Here is a 20,535-nt window from a genome sequence, read left to right on the forward strand (position 1 = left end):
GTCTTTTGTGGTTCCATACAAATTTTAGGATTGCTTGTTCTAGCTTCAAGAAGAATGCTGGTGCAATTTCGACTGGGATTGCATTGAATGTGTAGACTGCTTTCAGTAGTATTGACATTTTGACAATATTTATTCTTCCAATCCATGAGCACAGAATGCTTTTCTCTTTCTTTATATCTTCTTCAATTTCCTTCATAAGCTTTCTATAGTTTTCAGCATGGAGATCTTTTACAACTTTGGTTGGGTTGATTCCTAGGTATTTTATGATTCTTGGTGCAATTGTGAATGGGATCAGTGTCTTTATTTGTCTTTCTGTTGCTTCATTATTAGTGTATAAGAATGCAATTGATTTCTGTATATTGATTTTGTATCCTGCGACTTTGCTGAATTCATGTAACAGATCAAGCAGACTTTTGGTGGAGTCTATCGGATTTTCCATGTATAATATCATGTCATCTGCAAAAAGTTAAAGCTTGACTTCATCTTTGCCAATTTTGATGCCTTTGATTTCCTTTCATTGTCTGATTGCTGATGCCAGCACCTCCAACAATAAGTTAAACTACAGCGGTGAGAGTGGACATCCCTGTTGTGTTCCTGATCTCAAGGGCAAAGCTCTCAGTTTTTCCCCATTGAGGATCATATTAGCTGTGGGCTTTTAATAAATGGCTTTGATGATGTTTCAGTATGTTCTTTCCATCCCACCTTTTTCACAGGTTTTCATTAAGAAAGGATGCTGAATTTTGTCACATGCTTTTTCTGCATCGATTGACAGGATCATATGCTTATCTTTTATTAATGTGATGTATCACATTGAATGATTTGCGAATGTTGAGCCAGCCCTGCATCCCAGGAATGAATCCCACTTGGTCATGGTGAATAATTCTTTTTATATGCTGTTGAATTCCATTTGCTAGTATCTTATTGAGAATTTTTGCATCCATATTCATCAGGGATATTGGCCTGTATTTCTCTTTTTTTGCTGGGTATCTGTCTGGTTTAGGAATTAAAGTAATGCTGGCTTCCTAGAATGAGTCTGGAAGTTTTACTTCCCTTTTTATTTTTTGGAAAAGCTTGAGAAGGATAGGTATTATCTCTGCTTTAAATGTCTGATAGAATTCCCCAGGGAAGTCATCTGGTCCTGGACTCTTATTTGTAGGGAGATTTTTGAAAACTGATTCAATTTCTTTGCTGCTTATGGGTCTCTTCAAGTCTTCTATTTATTGCTGTTTGAGTTTTGGAAGTGTGTGGTTGCTGAGGAATTTTTCCATTTCTTCCAGGTTGTCCAGTTTGTTGAAATACAGTTTTTCATAGTATTCCCTGAGAATTGCTTGTATTTCTGAGGGATTAGTTGTAATAATTCCATTTTCATTCATGATTTTATCTATTTGGGTCCTCTCCCTTTTCTTTTTGAGAAGCCTGGCTAGAGGTTTATCAATTTAGTATATTTTTTCAAAAAAACAACTCTTGGTTTCATTGATCTGCTGTACTGTTTTTTTAGATTGTATATTGTTTATTTCTGCTCTGATCTTTATTATTTCTCTTCTTCTGGTGGGTTTTGGGTGTCTTTGCTTTTCTCCTTCTATTTCCTTTAGGTGTGGTGTTAGATTTTGTATTTGGGATTTTTCTTTTTTCTTGAGACAGGTCTGGATTGCAATGTATTTTTCTCTCAAGACAGCCTTCGCTGCATCCCAAAGCATTTGGATTGTTGTATTTTCATTTTCATTGGTTTCCATATATTTTTTAATTTCTTCTCTAATTGCCTGGTTAACCCATTCATTCTTCAGTAGGGTGTTCTTTAACCTCCATGCTTTTGGACCATTTCCAGACTTTTTCCTGTGGTTGATTTCAAGCTTCATAGCATTGTAGTCTGAAAGTATGCATGGTATGATCTCAATTCTTTTGTATTTATTGAGGGCTGTTTTGTGACCCAGTATGTGATCTATCTTGGAGAATGTTTCGTGTGCACTCAAGAAGAAAGTATATTCTGTCACTTTGGGATGCAGAGTTCTAAATATATCTGTCAAGTCCATTTGATCCAATGTATCATTCAGGGCCCTTGTTTCTTTATTGATCCTGTGTCTAGATGATCTATCCATTGTTGTAAGTGGAGTATTAAAGTCCCCTGCAATGACCACATTCTTATCAATAAGGTTGCTTAGGTTTGTGAGTAATTATTTTATATATTTTGGGGCTCCCGTATTCAGCCTATAGACATTTATAATTGTTAGCTCTTCCTGATAGATATACCCTGTAATTATTATGTAATGCCCTTCTTCATGTCTTGGTACAGCCTTTTTTTTTTCAGTATATGAAGTTTATTGTCAAATTGGTTTCCATACAACACCCAGTGCTCATCCCAAATGGTGCCCTCCTCAATACCCATCACCCACCCTCCCCTCACTCCCAACCCCCATCAACCCTCAGTTTGTTCTCAGTTTTTAAGAGTCTCTTATGCTTTGGCTCTCTCCCACTCTAACCTCTTTTTTTTTTTCCTTCCCGTCCCCCATGGGTTTCTTTTAAGTTTCTCAGGATCCACATAAGAGTGAAACCATATGGTATCTGTCTTTCTCTATATGGCTTATTTCACTTAGCATAACACTCTCTAGTTCCATCCATGTTGCTACAAAGGGCCATATTTCATTCTTTCGCATTGCCATGTAGTACTCCATTGTGTATATGAACCACAATTTCTTTATCCATTCATCATTTGATGGACATTTAGGCTCCTTCCATAATTTGGCTATTGTTGAGAGTGCTGCTATAAACATTGGGGTACAAGTGCCCCTATGCATCAGCACTCCTGTATCCCTTGTAAATTCCTAGCAGTGCTACTACAGGGTTATAGGGTAGGTCTATTTTTAATTTTTTGAGGAACCCTCCACACTGCTTTCCAGAGCGGCTGCACCAATTTGCATTCCCACCAACAGTGCAAGAGGGTTCCTGTTTCTCCACATCCTCTCCAGCATTTATAGTCTCCTGATTTGTTCATTTTGGCCACTCTGACTGGCGTGAGGTGATATCTGAGTGTGGTTTTGATTTGTATTTCCCTGATGAGGAGCGACGTTGAGCATCTTTTCATGTGCCTGTTGGCCATCTGGATGTCTTCTTTAGAGAAGTGTCTATTCATGTTTTCTGTCCATTTCTTCACTGGATTATTTGTTTTTCAGGTGTGGAGTTTGGTCAGCTCTTTATAGATTTTGGATACTAGCCCTTTGTCTCATATGTCATTTGCAAATATCTTTTCCCATTCTGTTGGTTGCCTTTTAGTTTTGTTGGTTGTTTCCTTTGCTGTGCAGAAGCTTTTTATCTTCATAAGGTCCCAGTAATTCATTTTTGCTTTTAATTCCCTTGTCTTTGGGGATGTGTCAAGTAAGAAATTGCTACGGCTGAGATCAGAGAGGTCTTTTCCTGCTTTCTCCTCTAGGGTTTTGATGGTTTCCTGTCTCACATTCAGGTCCTTTATCCATTTTGAGTTTATTTTTGTGAATGGTGTTAGAAAGTGGTCTAGTTTCAACCTTCTGCATGTTGCTGTCCAGTTCTCCTAGCACCATTTGTTAAAGAGACTGTCTTTTTTCCATTGGTTATTCTTTCCTGCTTTGTCAAAGATTAGTTGGCCATACGTTTGTGGGTCTAGTTCTGGGGTTTCTATTCTATTACATTGGTCTATGTGTCTATTTTTGTGCCAGTACCATGCTGTCTTGATGATTACAGCTTTGGAGTAGAGGCTAAAGTCTGGGATTGTGATGCCTCCTGCTTTGGTCTTCTTCAAAATTACTTTGGCTATTCGGGGCCTTTTGTGGTTCCATATGAATTTTAGGATTGCTTATTCTAGTTTCGAGAAGAATGCTGGTGCAATTTTGATTGGGATTGCATTGAATGTGTAGATAGCTTTGGGTACCATTGACATTTTGACAATATTTATTCTTCCAATCCATGAGTACGGAATGTTTTTCCATTTCTTTGTATCTTCTTCAATTTCCTTCATAAGCTTTCTATAGTTTTTAGCATACAGATCTTTTACATCTTTGATTAGATTTATCCCTAGGTATATTATGCTTCTTGGTGCAATTGTGAATGGGATTAGTTTCTTATTTGTCTTTCTGTTGCTTCATTATTAGTGTATAAGAATGCAGCTGATTTATGTACATTGATTTTGTATCCTGCAACTTTGCTAAATTCATGTATCAGTTCTAGCAGACTTCTGGTGGAGTCTATCAGATTTTCCATGTATAAAATCATGTCATCTGCAAAAAGTGAAAGCTTAACTTCATCTTTGCCAATTTTGATGCCTTTGATTTCCTTTTGTTGTCTGATCCCTGATGCTAGAACTTCTAACACTATGTTAAACAACGACAGCCTTTAATTTGAAGTCTAGTTCGTCTGACATAAGTATGGTTACTCCAGCTTTCTTTTGACTTCCAGTATCATGATAAATAGTTCTCCATCCCCTCACTGTCAATCTGAAGGTGTCCTCAGGTCTAAAATGAGTCTCTTGTAGACAGCAAATAGATGTGTCTTGTTTTTTAATCAATTCTGATATCCTATGTCTTTTGCTTGCAGCATTTAATCCATTTGCATTCAGTCTTACTATTGAAACATATCAGTTTAGAATCATTGTGATGTCTGTAGGTTTCATGCCTGTAGTGATGTCTCTGGTTCTTTGTAGTTCTTGCAACATTTCACTCACAGAATCCCCCTTAGGATATCTTGTAGGGCTGGTTTAGTGGTGATGAATTCCTTCAGTTTTTGTTTGTTTGGGAAGACCTTTATCTCTTCTTCTGTTCTGAATAACAGACTTGCTGGATAAAGGATTCTTGGCTGCAATTTCTTTTCTGTTCATCACATTAAAGATTTCCTGCCATTCCTTCCTGGCCTGCCAAGTTTCAGTAGATAGTTCTGCCATTAGTCTTATTGGTCTCCTTTTATATGGTAGAGCATGTTTATCCCTAGCTGCTTTCAGAATCTTTTCTTTATCCTTGTATTTTGCCAGTTTCACTATGATATATCGTGCAGAAGATCGATTCAAGTTACGTCTGAAGGGAGTCCTCTGTGCCTCTTAGATTTCAATGCCTTTTTCCTTCCCCAGATCAGGGAAGTTCTCAGCTATGATTTGTTCAAGTACACCTTCAGCCCCTTTCTCTCTCTCTTCTTTTTCAGGAATTCCTATGATATGGATATTGTTCCATTTGACTGCATCTCTTAGTTCTCTAATTCTCCCCTCATACTCCTGGATTTTTTTTATCCCTCTTTTTCTCAGCTTCTTCTTTTTTCATAATTTCATCTTCCAATTCATCTATTCTCTTCTCTGCCTCTTCAATCTGAGCTGCGGTCACCTACATTTTATTTTGCACCTCATTTATGGCATTTTTTAACTCATCATGATGATATCTTAGTCTCTTGATCTCTGTACCAATAGATTCTCTGCTGTCCTCTATACTTTTTTCAAGCCCAGCGATTAATTTTATGACTTTTGTTTTAAATCCTTGTTCCATCATATTGTTTAAATTGTTTTTGATCAATTCGTTAACTGTCACTACTTCCTGGAATTCCTTTTGAGGAGATGTCTTCTGTTTCGTCATTTTGGATAGTCCCTAGAGTGGTGCGGAACTGCGGGGCATTTCCCCTGTGCTGTCTGGATTAACTTGTGTTGCTAGGCGGGTCTGCAGTCAGACCTCATGTCTGTCCCAGCCCACCACTGGGGCCACTGTCAGAGTGGTATGTACCTTATCTTCCCCTCTCCCAGGGGCAGGACTCACTGTGGAGTGGTGTGGCCCCTGTCTGGGCTATCTGCACACTGCCAGGGTTGTTGTGCTGGTTTGATGGGATCTGGCATATTAGATGGGGAGCATCCTCAATGTGCACAGGGGTGGGAGGGGCAGGCTCAGCTTGCTTTGCTGTTGGTGGTCCCCTGTAGCACTGGAGGGAGGCAGACCAGTTGGAAGCATGGATCCACAGAAGCACAGCATTGGGTGTTTGCCTGGTGCAATCAAGTTGGGTGACTGGAACTGGTTCCCTTTGGGATTTTGGCTGGGGGATGGGAGAGGGAGATGGCGCTGGCCAGCGCCTTTGTTCCCCACCGAGCTGAGGTCTGTCTTCTGGGGCTCAACAACTCTCCCTCCTGGTGTCCTCTTGCCCCCCCCCTCCGCCCCCGCTCTCTCAGTAGATCTGTTGGCTTTTAACCTTCCCGATGTTCAGTCCTGCTGGCTGTCAGAACTCACGGAGTCTGGGCCCTCCACTTTTACAAGGGGCTCTGTCTTGTCTGGGGGGCTGCCCCTCTACTGCCCTGGCTCCCTCCCACTAGTCCGTGTAGCACACACCGCCTCACTGCCCTTCCACACTCCTCTGTGGGTCTCTTGTCTATACTTGACTCTGAAGAGTCCATTCTGCTAGTCTTCTGGTGGTTTTCTGGGTTATTTAGGCAGGTATGGGTGGAATCTCAGTGATCAGATGGACGACGTGAGCCTAGCGTCCTCCTCTGCTGCCATCTTCCCCTAAAACCTCTGTCTATAGAGCTTATTTTAGGGTACTACTCTTTTAGAGATCTCAGAACTTCTCTATTGTGATCTTTCATTTATCTCATTTTCTTTTTTTTTTAATATGAAATTTATTGTCAAATTGGTTTCCATACAACACCCAATGGTCCTCTCATCAGGTGCCCTCCTCAATGCCCATCACCCACTTTCAACTAGACTACAACCTCCATAAAAGAAGAATGCATGTTTATTTTGCTTTTGATTGTATTCCTAGTGCTCAGCACTGAACAGGTGCATAATAGGTGCTCAAATATTTATTCATTTGAACCAAACATGGTTTTCTGTGTCATGTTGCCTCTGTCCTTGTTAGCAAACAAGTTAAACCTACATAAATAATTGACCCTTCATTTTTATTGCGATGGCCAACTTACACATTTCAAAAAGAACATAGTAAAATTTTGTGACTAAGTTCTTTAGGTGGTGGTGAGACTTTTGAATTACATACAATTTAGTTGTCCAATTTCTGTATGAGAGTAATTACACGGTTTTTATAAATCATTGTTTACCATGTAACAGCCATAGGAGTTGAATCTTTATATCTTGCTGTTTTTGTTAATTTCTGTCTGAGAAAATAAAAACTTAATTTTCTTACAATAATGACTCTTGCATTTCAATCAGAACTTCAGCATTAGAATTTATACATAAATCAGCCATTTCTCTTTTTCTTAAGGGGTTGAGACTCTGGAGTGATACTTTTATGATTATACAATACTCATATAATACTATACTACGTTATATTTAATATAAGTGATCAGAAATGAAGTTTAATAAACTCTAATTGCTTGACTAATGCACAAGCTTATTGCTTTTCTAGAGTTGATTTTAATGAAAATATATGGTCGCTCTACTCATTGGTGCAATATGCCCTCATCGTAATGATTCTTATAATTCGATTTGCATAGTAAAAGATTACTAAAATGACTTTAATCAGTGCTTGTAATTCATGGGTGTGACTCTAATAAAATTTCTTTTTTGACCACTTTTGTTTTTCTGTTTAAAAAAATTTAACTCAACAGTAGTGCTATAGTTCATACACAAGAGTAAAATCTAAAATGTCTGCTTACATCTCATGTGTGAGAGAGATGGATGTAAATTACATTCAGATAAAATTTGAGACTTTGTCCCTGTAGAAGGTCCTCATAAATGTAAAAAAAATGAGGATAATAAATCTTTAAAATATTTTTTTGTAATTGAGTATCATTGACACACAATGTTACATTAGTGTCACATGTACAATATAGTGATTCAACTTCTTTATTTGTTATGTTATGTTCACCACAAGTATAGATGAAAATGTGTTTTCATACACCATGTAAAAATATTTTTTAAAGGTCAGTTTATGTAAAAATGACTGCTTAATCTTGTCAAGCAGCTCTTTACAGTTCCCTGAACTTTTTCTTTTGGTGGTGTTTTTTATTATTGTCAGCTCCTTTCCTATGTTTCTTTTTTGACTGATACATAAAGACACTTGTTTGGCAGAAAAAAAAATTATTTTCTTTAAAATTTTTTTTTAAGTTTTATTTATTTATTTTGAGAGAGAGAGAGAGAGAGAGAGAGAGAGAGAGAGAGAATGAGCAAGGTAGGGGCAGAGAGAGAGGGAGAGAGAGAATCAGTGTGGAGCCTGATATGGGGCTCAAACTCACAAACTGAGACCATGACCTGAGCCCAAATCAAGAGTTGCAAGCTTCACTGACTGAGCCACCCAGGTGCCCTGAAAAAATTTATTTTCTATTGAAGATAATTTAAATATAACATATCCAATAACCTATTTTATTATTTACTCTTCTGAAGGAGGATTTATATATTTATTTTTATATTATGGGAATCAAAGTTTTGTCATTTATACAAACATGTCTTTTTTTTTAATTGAAGTATAATTAACATCAATGTTATATTCATTTTAGGTGTACAATGTAGTGATTCAACAATTCTATACACCCGAATCCCTCCTTCCACCTTCCCCTGGTAACTATCAATTTATTCTCTATAGTTAAGAGTGTGTTTCTTGGTTTGTGTCTCTCTCTTTTTCCCTTTGATTATTTGCTTTGTTTCTTAAGTTACGTATATGTGTGAATTCATATGGTATTTGTCCTTCTCTGGCTTATTTTGCTTAGCATTATACTCTAATTCCACCTATGTCATTGCAAAATGACAAGCTTTCATTCTTTTTTATGGCTAAGTAATATTCCAGGTGATATACACACATACATACACACATATCATATATATATATATTATATGTATATATATATATATATATATATATATATATATATATATCACATCTTCTTTATCCACTGGGTGGACACTTGGCTGCTTCCATAATTTGGCTATTGTAAATAATGCTGGTATAAACATCAGGGTGCATGTATCACTTTGAATTTGCATTTTTATATGCTTTGTGTAAAACCCTAGTAGTGGAATTGCTGTATTGTAAGGTAGTTCTGTTTTTTAACATTTTGAGGAATGTCCATATTTTCCATACTGGCTGCCCCAGTTTGCATTCCTACCAACAGGGCACAATGATTCCTTTTTCTCTACATCCTCACTAACACTTGTTTATTGAGTTTCTTATTTGGGCCATTCTGACAAGTGAGAGGTGATATCTCATTGTAGTTTTGATTTGTGTTTCCCTGATGATGAGTTGATGGTGAACATCTTTCCATGTGTCTATTGCCCATCTGGGTGTCCTCTTTGGAGAAATGTCTGCTCATGACTTCTGTCCATTTTTAAATTGGATTGTTTATTGTTTGTATGTTTATTTGTATAAGTTTTTTATAATTTTGGATACTAACCTTTTATTGGATGTATAATTTGCAAATATCTTTTCCCATTCAATAGGCTGTCTTTTAGTTTTGTTGATTGTTTCTTTTGCTGTGTAGAATCTTTTTATTTTGATGTTATCCCAATAGATTATATTTACTTTTGTTTCCCTTGCCTCAGGAGACAGATCTAGTAAGAAGCTGCTACCACTGGTGTGAAAGTTTATGATTTCAGGTCTCACATTTAAAAAATATAGAGGCGCCTGGGTGGCTCAGTTGGTTGAGCTTCCGACTTCGGCTCAGGTCATGATCTCACGGTTTGTGAGTCAAGCCCTGCGTCGGGCTCTGTGCTGCCAGCTCAGAGCCTGGAGCCTGCTTTACAGTCTGTGTCTCCCTCTCTCTCTGACCCTCCCCTGTTCATGCTCTGCCTCTCTCTGTCTCAAAAATAAATAAACATTAAAAAAATTAAAAATATATATATATATATATTTTAATGTTCGTTTATTTTTGAGAGAGAGAACAAATGTGCGTGTGAGCAAGGGAAGGACAGAGAGAGAGGGAGACACAGAATCCAAAGCAGGCCTCAGGCTCTGAGCCATCAGCACAGCGCCAAATGTGGGGCCTGAATCCACGAACCACGAGATTATGACCTGAGCTGAAGTCAGACACTTAACCAATTGAGCCACCCAGGCACCCCAGGTCTCACATTTAGATCCTTAACCTATATTGAGTTTCTTATTCTGTGTGTTGCAAGAAAGTGGTACAGTTTTATTCTTTCACATGTAGCTATCCAGTGTTCATAGCACCATTTGTTGAAAAGACTATATTTTTCTCATTGGATATTCTTTCCTACTTTCTTGAAGATTAATTGGCTATACAGTTGCGAGTTCATTTTTGAGGTTTCTATTCTGTTCCATCCATCTTTGTATCTATTTTTGTGCCAGTACCATACTGTTTTGATTACTACAGCTTTGTATAACTTGAAGTCTGGAATCATGATACCTCTAGTTTTGTTTTTCTTTTTCAGGATTGCTTTGACAACTTGGGGTCCTTTGTGGTTGCATACAAATTTTAGGATTCTTCTAGTTCTGTGAAAAACGCTGTTGGTATTTGATAGGGATTGCATTGAATGTGTAGATTGCTTTGGGTAGTATAGACATTTTAACAATGTTTGTTCTTCCAATCCATGAGGACTGAAGTTTTTCCATTTCTTTGTATCCTCTTGAATTTTTTCCATCAGCATTTTATAGTTTTCAGGGAACAGGTCATTCACCTCTTTGGTTAAGTTTATTTCTATGTATTTTATTATTTTTGATGCAACTCTAAATGGGATTGTTTTCTTACTTTCTCTTTTTGCACCTTCATTATTAGTGTATAGAAATGCTACAGATTTCTGTATATTGATTGTTTAATCCTGTAACCCTACTGAATTCATTTATCAGTTCCAGGAATTTTTTTTTTTTTTTTGGTGGAGTGGGTTTTTGGGTTTTGGGATTTTTTGGTGGGTTTTCTACATATAGTATCATGTCATATGTAAATAGTGGAAGTTTTACTTCTTTCTTAACAATTTGGATCCCTTTTATTTCTTTTTTTGCTCTCTGATTGCTGTGGCTAGGACCTGTACTAGTATGTTTAATAAAAGTGGTAAGAAGAACTTCGTTGTCTTGTTGCTGACCTTAGGGGAAAAGCTCTCAGTTTTTCCCCACTGAGTATGATTTTAGCTGTTGGATTTTCATGGATGGTCTTTATTATTTTGAGGTATGTTTCCTCCAAACCTGCTTTGTTGTGGGTTTTTATCATGAATGGATGTTTTAGTTTTTCAAATGCTTTTTCTTCATCTATGGAAATCATCATATGGTTTTTATCCTTTTTCTTATTGATGTGATGTAGTATGTTGATTGAGTTTTGAATATTGAACCATGCCTGAATCCTGGGAATAAATCCCACTTGATCGTGGTGAATTATTTTTTAAATGTATTGTTAGATTCGATTTGCTAGTATTTTGTTGTGGATTTTTGTACCTATGTTCATTAGGGATATTGGCCTATAGTTCTCTTTTTTAATGGTGTCTTTATCTGGTTTTGGTATCAGGGTAATGCTGGCCACATAGCATGAGTTGAGAAGTTGTCTTTCCTCTTCTATTTTTTAGAATAATTTGAGAAGAATCAGTATTAATTCTAAGAATAGGTATTAATTCTTCTTTATATGTTTGGTAGAATTCACCTGTGAAGCCATCTGGTCTTGGACTTGGACATCTGTTTGTTGCAAGTTTTGTTTGATTACTGATTCAATTTCATTGCTGGTAATAGGCATGTTCAAATTTTCTATTTCTATTTCACTTTTGTTAGTTTATATGTTTCTAGGAATTTAACTGTTTCTTCTAGGTTGTTCATGTTGTTGGCATATTGTGTTTCATAATATTCTCTTATAACTATATTTTTGTGGTGTTGTTTGTTATTTTTCTCTGTCATTGGTGATTTTATTTATTTGAGTACTTTCTCTCTTTTTCTTGATAAGACTGGCTAGAGGTTTACTAATTAATATTTTCAAAGAACCAGCTCCTGGTTTCATTGATCTGTTCTATGGGTTTTTTAGGTTCTATATCATTTATTTCTTCTCAAATCTTCATTAATTTCTTCCTTGTGCTGGTTTCAGGTTTTGTTTGTTGTTCTTTTTCTACCTCCTTCAGATGTAAGGTTAGGTTGTTTGAGATTTTTCTTGCTATAAACTTCTCTCTTAGAACTGCTTTTGCTTTATCCCCAAATTTTGGGACCATCGTGTTTTTACTTTGATTTGTTTCCATGTACGTTTTAATTTCTTCTTTGATTTCCTGGTTGACCCATTAATTGTTCAGTAGTATATTGTTTAAGTTCCACGTATTTGTGGCTTTCCAGATTTTCTCTTGTGGGCAATTTCTAGTTTCATAGCATCGTGGGCAGAAAAGATGTATGGTATGACTTAAATCCTGAATTTGTTAAGGCTTGTTTTATGGCCTATATGTTATCTATTCTGGAGAATGATCAGTGTGCCCTTGAGAAGAATGTGTATTCTGCTGTTTTAGAATGCAGTGCTCTAAATATATCTGTTAGATCCATGTGGTTCAATGTGTCATTTAAAGCCAATGTTTCCTTGTTCATTTTTCTGCTTAGATGATTTGTCCGTTGATGTAAGTGGGGTATTTAAGTTCTCTATTATTATTGTGTTATTATTGATTCATTCCTTTATGTTTGTTATTAACTATTTAATATATTTGTGTGCTTCTAATGTTGAGGGTATAAATTTTTATAACTGTTATATATTCTTGTATAATTCCCTTTATTATTACATAGTCTCTCTCCATCTTTGTCTCTTGTTAGTCTTTGTTTTAAAGTCTACTTTGTCTGATATAAATATTGCTACTGTGGCTTTCTTTTGATATTTTTTTGCATCATAGATGTTTTTCTATCCCCTCCCTTTTGATCTGCAGATGTCTTTAGGTCTAAAATGAGTGTCTTATAGGCAGCATATAGATGGGTCTTATTTTCATCCATTCTGACACCCTATGTCTGTTGATTGGAGCATTTAGTCTATTTACTTTCAAAGTAATTATTGATAGATATATATTTATTACCATTTTATTACTTGTTTTGTGTTTGTTTCTGAAGACTTTCTCTGATTCTTTATTGTATGTCTCTCTTTTATGGTTTGCTGATTTTTTTAGTGATATATTTGGAATTTTTCTCTTTATTCTTTGAATTTTTATTAGTTGTTTTTAATGTATGGTTACCATTCTGTTTGTATATAATCTCTTCTTCATACAACAGTCTATATTAATTTGATGGTCATATAAGTTTGAACCCATTCTTGTCCCCATGTTTTAGGTATATGGTGTCATATTTTATATCATTTTATTTTGTGGGGTCTTTAACTTTTTTTACAGAAAAATATATTTTTACTACTTTTGTATCTCATACCTTCATACTGTCACTTTTGGTTTCTCCTTTCCACTCAGAGTCCACTTTAGTAATTTCTTACAGGGTTGGTTTAGTGGTCATGGACTCCTTCAGTGTTTGTTTGTCTGGGACACTTTATGTCTCCTCCTGTTCTGAATGATAGCCTGGCTCGATAGAGTATTCTTGGCTGCTGATTCAGCACTTTGAATATGCCATGCCCCTCCCTTTTGGTTTGCCAAGTTTCTGATGAAAAATCCCCTGCTATCCTTATGGGGCTTCCTTTTGTATGTTATGTCTTCTTTGGTCTTGCTGCTTTATAACTTTTTCTTTTTCGCTATATTTTGGCGATTTAAATACAATATATCTTGGTGTGGGTCAGCTTTTGTTGATTTTGATGGGATTTCCCTTAGTCTCCTGAATCTGGATATCTGTTTCCTTCCTCAGATTAGGGAAGTTTTCAGCTATTATTTCTTTTAATAAATTTTCTGCCCCCTTTTCTCTGTCTTCTCCTTCTGGGACTCCTGTACTATAAATGTTATACATTTGATAGAGTCACTGTATTCCCTAAATCTATTCTCATTTTGCACAATTATTTTTTCTTGCTTTTGTGCAGCTTGGCTAGTTTTCAGTACTCTGCTTTCTAGGTCATTAATTACTCCCTCTGCTTTTTCCAGCCTTCTCTTCATTCCATCAAGAATGTTTCTGAGTTCATTTATGCCTTTTATCTCTGTGTTATTCCTTATCTCTGTGTTATTTGTCTCACTCATGTCTTCCACTGTTTCCTCAAGCCAAGTGAGTACCCTTATGATCATTGCTTTACATACTCCATCAGGCATGTTACTTATATCTGTTTCACTTAGATCGCTGGCTGTGGTTTTGTCCTGTTCTTTCATATGGGATATATTTCTCTGTCTTCTCATTTTGTGTAAGTCTCTGTGTCTGTTTTTCTGTGTTAGGGAAGTCAGCTATGTCTCCTGTTCTTGTGGGTCATGGCGTTATGAAGAAGAGGTCCTGTAGTGGTTTTCCCTATTTCCCAGGGTCTGGCATTTTGGGCAGTGTCTTCTAGTGTGCTCTGTGTACTGTAATGTTTTTTCCTGGCCACTTTATCCTTCAGGCCAGTCATCTGCAGACTTTCTTTGCCTTTTGTGAGCAATGTTTGGTCCCTGGACTGAATGTGGCCCATTTTGACTAGGTATGCTCTGGTCTGCTTGTGAAATGAGACCTTTTCACTGCTGCCAAAACCAATACTGCAAATATCCCAAGTGGGTGGATGCAGTGTGAGAAGAGGTTTAGACTAGTCTCGATTCAGAGGTCCACAGCACTGCCACTGAGGCAAGTGAAAGTGGCACTTCCAGAATTGTGGTTCTACCGGGGTATGGAGAGTGGGGTTTGGTGTAAGCAAGTTAGGTAGCAAGTGTTGGCACAGCGATGTTTTCCACAGGTAGCCCTGTGCTTATGAAGAAAGGCAGCAGAGGGAAATGGCACCTGCCATTGCCGCCTCTCTGGGATGCATTCTGAAATGAGCAAATAAACTCCCCATATTGTGGCCTAGGTGCTCTTCAGATCACTGTTGCCATGCTGTTTGTCCATAGGTCTTTTTGCCTGCCTGCCTTCTCTCCAACAGCAGCCCTAATATCCTCTAGGCTCTATTGCAGCCAAGCCCATTGACCTTTACAATTCCAGGGTTTAAGCCCTGCTTCTTGTCAGAAGTCATGAAATTCAGCCCCTCTTACTTTCCAAGACAGTTTCTACAGGGATTTTATTTTCCCCTTGTGCTTCCCTGTATGTTAGTCTACCTCTCACTTTTCTCTGTGATTGCAGCTCCCTCCCTACTGCAGTGGGGAAGATGTTTCCCTCCCAAACTGTGTCTCTGCACTTCCTACCTTCTTCGATGTGGCCTTTTCTCTACCTTTAATTGTGGAGTTTGTTCTGTCAATTTTTTTATGTCAATTTCTGAGGTATTAGGTGATTTGATAGTTATCTAGTTGTTTTCTGGGATGAGGTGAGGCTAGGGTCCTCCTACTCCACTGCCATCTTCTAACCTTGGTGTTTCCATTTAAATAGGATGGACAGATTGGGTCTCACTGAGCAAAAAACTCCTTTTAAGGAGGGATTATGGAGTAATGGATATGGAAATATGGAAATCGAAAAGGGTATTCAAGGCAGCGGGAAGAGCCAGTGCATGTGTTTTATTGCATTATTGAAGAAGAGTAAGGTAGTCAGCGTGACTGGAACTGAGGGAATTAAAGCGACAGTAGCAAGAAATGAGGTTAGAGGGGTCTGAAGAGAGTACAGATCAGTAGGGCCTTGCAGGATTACATGTAAGATGTGTTGGGGAAGGACTTTGGGTGCCAGGGGAATGCTCTTTGATAAGATGCTTGACTCCCTGGATAAAGATGTGAAAAGACAGTTAAAGGGGGTATCTGTGAATTTGAGATTACTATGAACTGTTTCAAGTCAGTAATTCAGTCCTAGTATTGTAGATCTTGATTATACTAACTGAAAAGTTGGTATGTTGACTGAAAGTTAGCATGCACTTGTAACCAGATAGATTTGTGGTCCTTGGACAGATCACTTAGCCTCTTTCAAGCTTCAGTTTCATCATTTGTAAAATGAAAAGTTTTGACCAGATTATCTTAAATTCTGCCCAACTTTAATAGTCTCTAATGCCATACTATGTGATTAAATATAGAAAAAAATTTAATAAAAAAAGTGAGAGTAGAAAATAAAACTCAAATTTCTTCCCATAAGAGAAGGTGGAAATATTACTAGCAATACTTTTTTTCTTGTTTCTGTACCCCATGATCAAATTGTCAACATACATTCAATTGAGATATATATTTAAAGCATTCTAGACTTATTTAAACCTTAAGTTAGATAATTTGACTAAATTAAATCATATTTCACCTACTTTACATTCTCACTTTGAAGATACAGATGTGCATTTAATTTTGAGTTTATAACCCCAAAGAATGGAAAAAGAAGAAAAGTAGCAATTGCTTGAAGAATTGTCTAATATACTTACTAATAAGACAGGTGGACAGGTACATATCTGGAATGTGGCAGGGTAGTTGAGGTACTTTTGATTTGACATTTCTAACTCTGATTTTATATTATAGGTAATCCTGAAGCTTGCCATGGGGCATAAAATTTTTCTTTAACCCAGAAGGAAAATTAAAGAGAAAATGCCACGTAGAGATAGTGCTGCTGTGGATTGATCTCTCTTAAAATGGCTTCAGTTCCCCCTTCTTTTTTCTCCTAGGCAATAAAGATTGATTGAGGTTTGTGTTAGCAGGATGTGATGAAGACCTCATACAGAAATGTAAATGTGTAGTGTCCCTGAGGGAATCAATGAATTAAAAGTAGAAAAAAAAAAAACTATACATATAATAGTGTATTTGTCCTAGTTGATCCAGAGAAAGATGATCCTTAAAAGCATTTGGTTGGTGGTATTTGAAGAACAATTTCAAGAGATCTTGAGACCAAATAATTCTCACTTAGTTAGAACTCATAATGAATTCTCCTTACTAGTGGGATGACCACAGATTCCTTAGTAAAAAGGAATGTGAGCATGCACAACAACGTTGATGCATATCATTTAGCTTCCGTTATAAGAACTAAATGTACAGGGTGTGGCAGAAAGATTAATTTCAATTCCTAATAGACAATTAAAAAATCTTTTTCCTTCCTAATCATAATTTTAATTAGCATTTCAACATATTTATGATATAATAATAACTGCCCTTCATGCTGATCATATGTTATTGTAAGATCTTGAATTATTTTCTAAATCATGGAAGATTACTAAGTTATTAAATATTACTTTCCTTTAATGTAATATTGCTTTATTACTTTAGTATTGCTGCACTCTAGTTCTCCAAATAGTGGTGCCCATTTTATTGTTTGGTAGTTTGTATTAACCACTGTATTAATTAGGATACACCATTTTCATTGCTTTTCAGCATTAGAAGTAGAAAATCCCATGCAAAAAACAAGTGTTGGAGTTTTTTAGAAATAGGTATATATTAACAGAATCAGTGAATTCAATTTTATCTAGAATATTTATAAAGATGTCTTTTAAATATCAGAGTAACTGAGTTCTACACTCAGCTATTTGATTACTATTAAATGTGACATTTCTCCTTTTTTAAAAAATTTATTTTAAAAACACTGTCAATTCTAAAACTTTGAACAAACTTGAAAGGGGTTATGATTTTGCTATATCTTTTCTCATGTTTGAGCACTATGGTAATGGTATCTGATCCAAATCTGACTTTGGGATCTTAAGTCAAATCAGTCTTTAAAAGACATAGGTATCCCCCCTACAAATCTTCATTTTTAATCCTTAAAATTTTTTTTCTCCTTTTGTAAAGAATGTATATAGTTATATATTTAAACTTGCTAATTCTTTTCGATTAGTTATAGTTAATAAGTAAATAAGCATCATTCAATTATTTGTTTGATCTATGAATTTCTCTTATCTGACAGGTATTTTTTTCCTTTTGATTTTAATAGAACATTCAAATAAAAACTTTGGCAGATGATGTGGTAAGGTGGTTTTAGTAGCATGTTGTTATGTTACTTATGCATGTTGCCTTTTTACTAAAGTGGGTGGACATTAAAGCATTGATGTATGTAAGATATAAAATGTCTAGATGTTTACAAAGTATAGTAAAATGGACGATTCGTCAATAGAATGACTTTTCTTTTTTTGAAAAATCGGTATAAAGAATTATGAGAACTCAACAAGATTTTGATATCCTTAAACATACCTTAACCAAAATTTTAAAATCTCTATGTAAATCTAACCTGGAAAACACCTATTTTTTTTTCCTTTTTGATAGCCAAGTAAATTGTGAATAAGTAAAAGATTAATATTAATATTAGGGGAAAATTAATTTAATATAGAAAGCTAAGTTTATTACTTTAGCTAGATACGTGCTATTAAATTTAAAATCCGCGAATATTTTGAGCTGAGGCTATCATAGTAAAACTTATTAAAATTTATGGGCATAACATTTAAATGTGCTCTTTCATAGCTAAACTTTAAAAAAATGATATTTTAAGCAGTGTCATTTTTTACTTTGTGAAATTACAAATAATGTACAATATTATTTGTGATTTAAGGAGGTAAAAGTATGTGGCTTATATTCATTTTCTTTTCAAGATATAGCTGAAAGCAAAAGCCAATTTTCTAGATAGAAATGAAAGGCATAGTGGAAAATCAAATATATATGTAAATAATGCTACTCAGTAAAAAGCTAGCACTGCGAAAATGACAATGAAGAGACAGGAACAAAGATATTTTGATTTAATGCTCGATTGCATATTTAAATGCTTTTATGTCCACCATATTTTTTAGTGAAATTAGGCTGTTGGATATGTACTCAAACTTATTTGGGATTACTTAATATTTTTTCTTGAGTTGTTTGAAGATATAATACATATCTAAACCAATTTAATTTTCCTTAAATAGTTAAAAGAAAATTTGAATTAGTTCAAGATGATGTAAAGAAACGAATCTTAATGTGAACACCAGGATAGGGACCAGGGACTTATAAATTTATCAAGTTACTTTTTTTCTGAAATGAGAGAGTTGGTCTAGATGATTTTTCAAGTTTCTTCCCAATTCTAAAACACTATGATTTATATAATCTCTTTGCAAGCAACCATATTCTAAAATCATTTTTGTAATCCTAAATAAGTTGTATAAAACTGGCCATATTTCTTTAAAAGTACATTTAATTTTAAGAAAGTGTTCTTTGAATCAAAATAAGAAGTATGTTCTTTTAATGGGGGGGGGTCAGTGGAAATGTACATAAGTTGGGGTAATAACTTCTGTGATGCTTTTTGTGTTTTTAAAATAATTTATGAGGACTCAGTAACATGACAGTGAAGATGCACTGTCCTCACATCTAACATGCCTGCTTGTTTAACATGAGTTGATGGTATGCATGTGCTTTCTAACAGAAACCAGAATAAAACTGAGTTGCATTCAGTTTTATGGACCTTACTAATTTTTGATGTCTGATATTTTGTGGTTTAAAACAGATTGGGCTCTTTGTATGTACCTGGAGTCATTAACTCACTTTACATGAAATAGCAAGCTGATTATTAGAGATTGTGCTAATTATTAGAGATTATACGTGGAATCAATGGTACAGAATTAATATCCGTAAAACATCAAGTTCTTTATGATAGTATTTGTAGGAATAAGACATTTTTATTTATGTTAACATTTCCATTAAATAGAAAAGGTAATGTCTTCTTAATCCTCAATTTTTAGGGAAAAAAAGTAAAGGAAATAATAGTAACAAGAATAAAAAATAGCAGTTGAGTACACTAAACATATGAACTTATTTGAATCTCATAATAACCCTGTGCAGTGTAGGTAATATCATTATTTATTTAAAATATATTAACTTGTTATCTGTATTTTAGAGATGAGAAAACAGAGAAAGAGCATGTAATTTGCACAGGGTTCCTCAGCTAATAAATGACAGATTCAAACCCAGGCAGTCTGGCTTCAGAGTCTTTGTTATTAACCATTATACTTGACCACTATGCTGGCAAGGTATCCGTAGATCCTTGTCATAATTTTTGGCACTTTGAAGAGAGAAACATTACTGTAATTTCCCACCTGAGAAGTGAATATTGGGGCTCTTTTTTATTCCTTTCTTTATTTCTCATAATTCAAAAGTTGCCACTATTGTCCCTCAAACAACTACATAACTTTGATGCAAGACTTTTATTTACCTATTTACAGTGTAAAGTGGAAATGATGAGGCACTAAGGTTTACCTTGGAGGACTACTTTTCACACCTCAGACTTCTGAGACTGAATTAAAAGGTTTCAAAATTGTACAATCTCTAACTAGAAATTCTTGCTTAAAATAAGTTTGTCAAAAGACAGTATTATACTAAGTGCTATTTTGGTGTTTCAGTACTTCATATTTATGATTCTGGATTTCTTTCTTAGAGTTTCTTTTTTTTTTTCTTTTTGTAGCGTGACCGAATTACAAGTTTTAGAAAATCTACTGTCAAAAAAGAAAAACCTTTTATTCAGCATCCTATTGATTCTCAAGTTGCAATGAGTGAGTTTCCAGCAGCTCAGCCATTGTATGATGAACGATCATTGAATTTGTCAGAAAAGGAAGTACTGGATCTTTTTGAAAAAATGATGGTAAGTTTGTACCTTACTTTTGTTGTAATTTTAAAATGTGTGTGCCCAGAGTATTACAGGTTTTTAAGTATGTGTGTTTGTATGGATTGCATTTATATCATGTGAAGGAGAGTCCAGAAACTTGTT

The 20,535-nt window shown here is 35.5% G+C and overlaps 1 protein-coding gene across 5 annotated transcripts in view; it reads left to right on the forward strand.

Annotated features, from left to right (window-relative positions):
- Nucleotides 1-20,535, forward strand: part of DIAPH2 (diaphanous related formin 2) — a 1,008,663-nt gene that overhangs the window by 37,810 nt on the left and 950,318 nt on the right. For 3 of the 5 annotated variants that reach the window (XM_023249470.2, XM_019824053.3, XM_045051144.1), the window contains exons 2-3: nucleotides 17,743-17,775; nucleotides 20,233-20,409. In XM_023249470.2, the coding sequence (XP_023105238.1) occupies nucleotides 17,743-17,775; nucleotides 20,233-20,409 (210 nt within the window). Of the gene's footprint in view, nucleotides 1-15,949; nucleotides 16,509-17,742; nucleotides 17,776-20,232; nucleotides 20,410-20,535 lie in introns of those variants that run through there. The other 2 variants (XM_045051143.1, XM_023249471.2) reach the window with 2 other exon arrangements.

This window comes from Felis catus, chromosome X, assembly GCF_018350175.1.
Source record: "Felis catus isolate Fca126 chromosome X, F.catus_Fca126_mat1.0, whole genome shotgun sequence".
NCBI classification, from domain to species: domain Eukaryota; kingdom Metazoa; phylum Chordata; class Mammalia; order Carnivora; family Felidae; genus Felis; species Felis catus.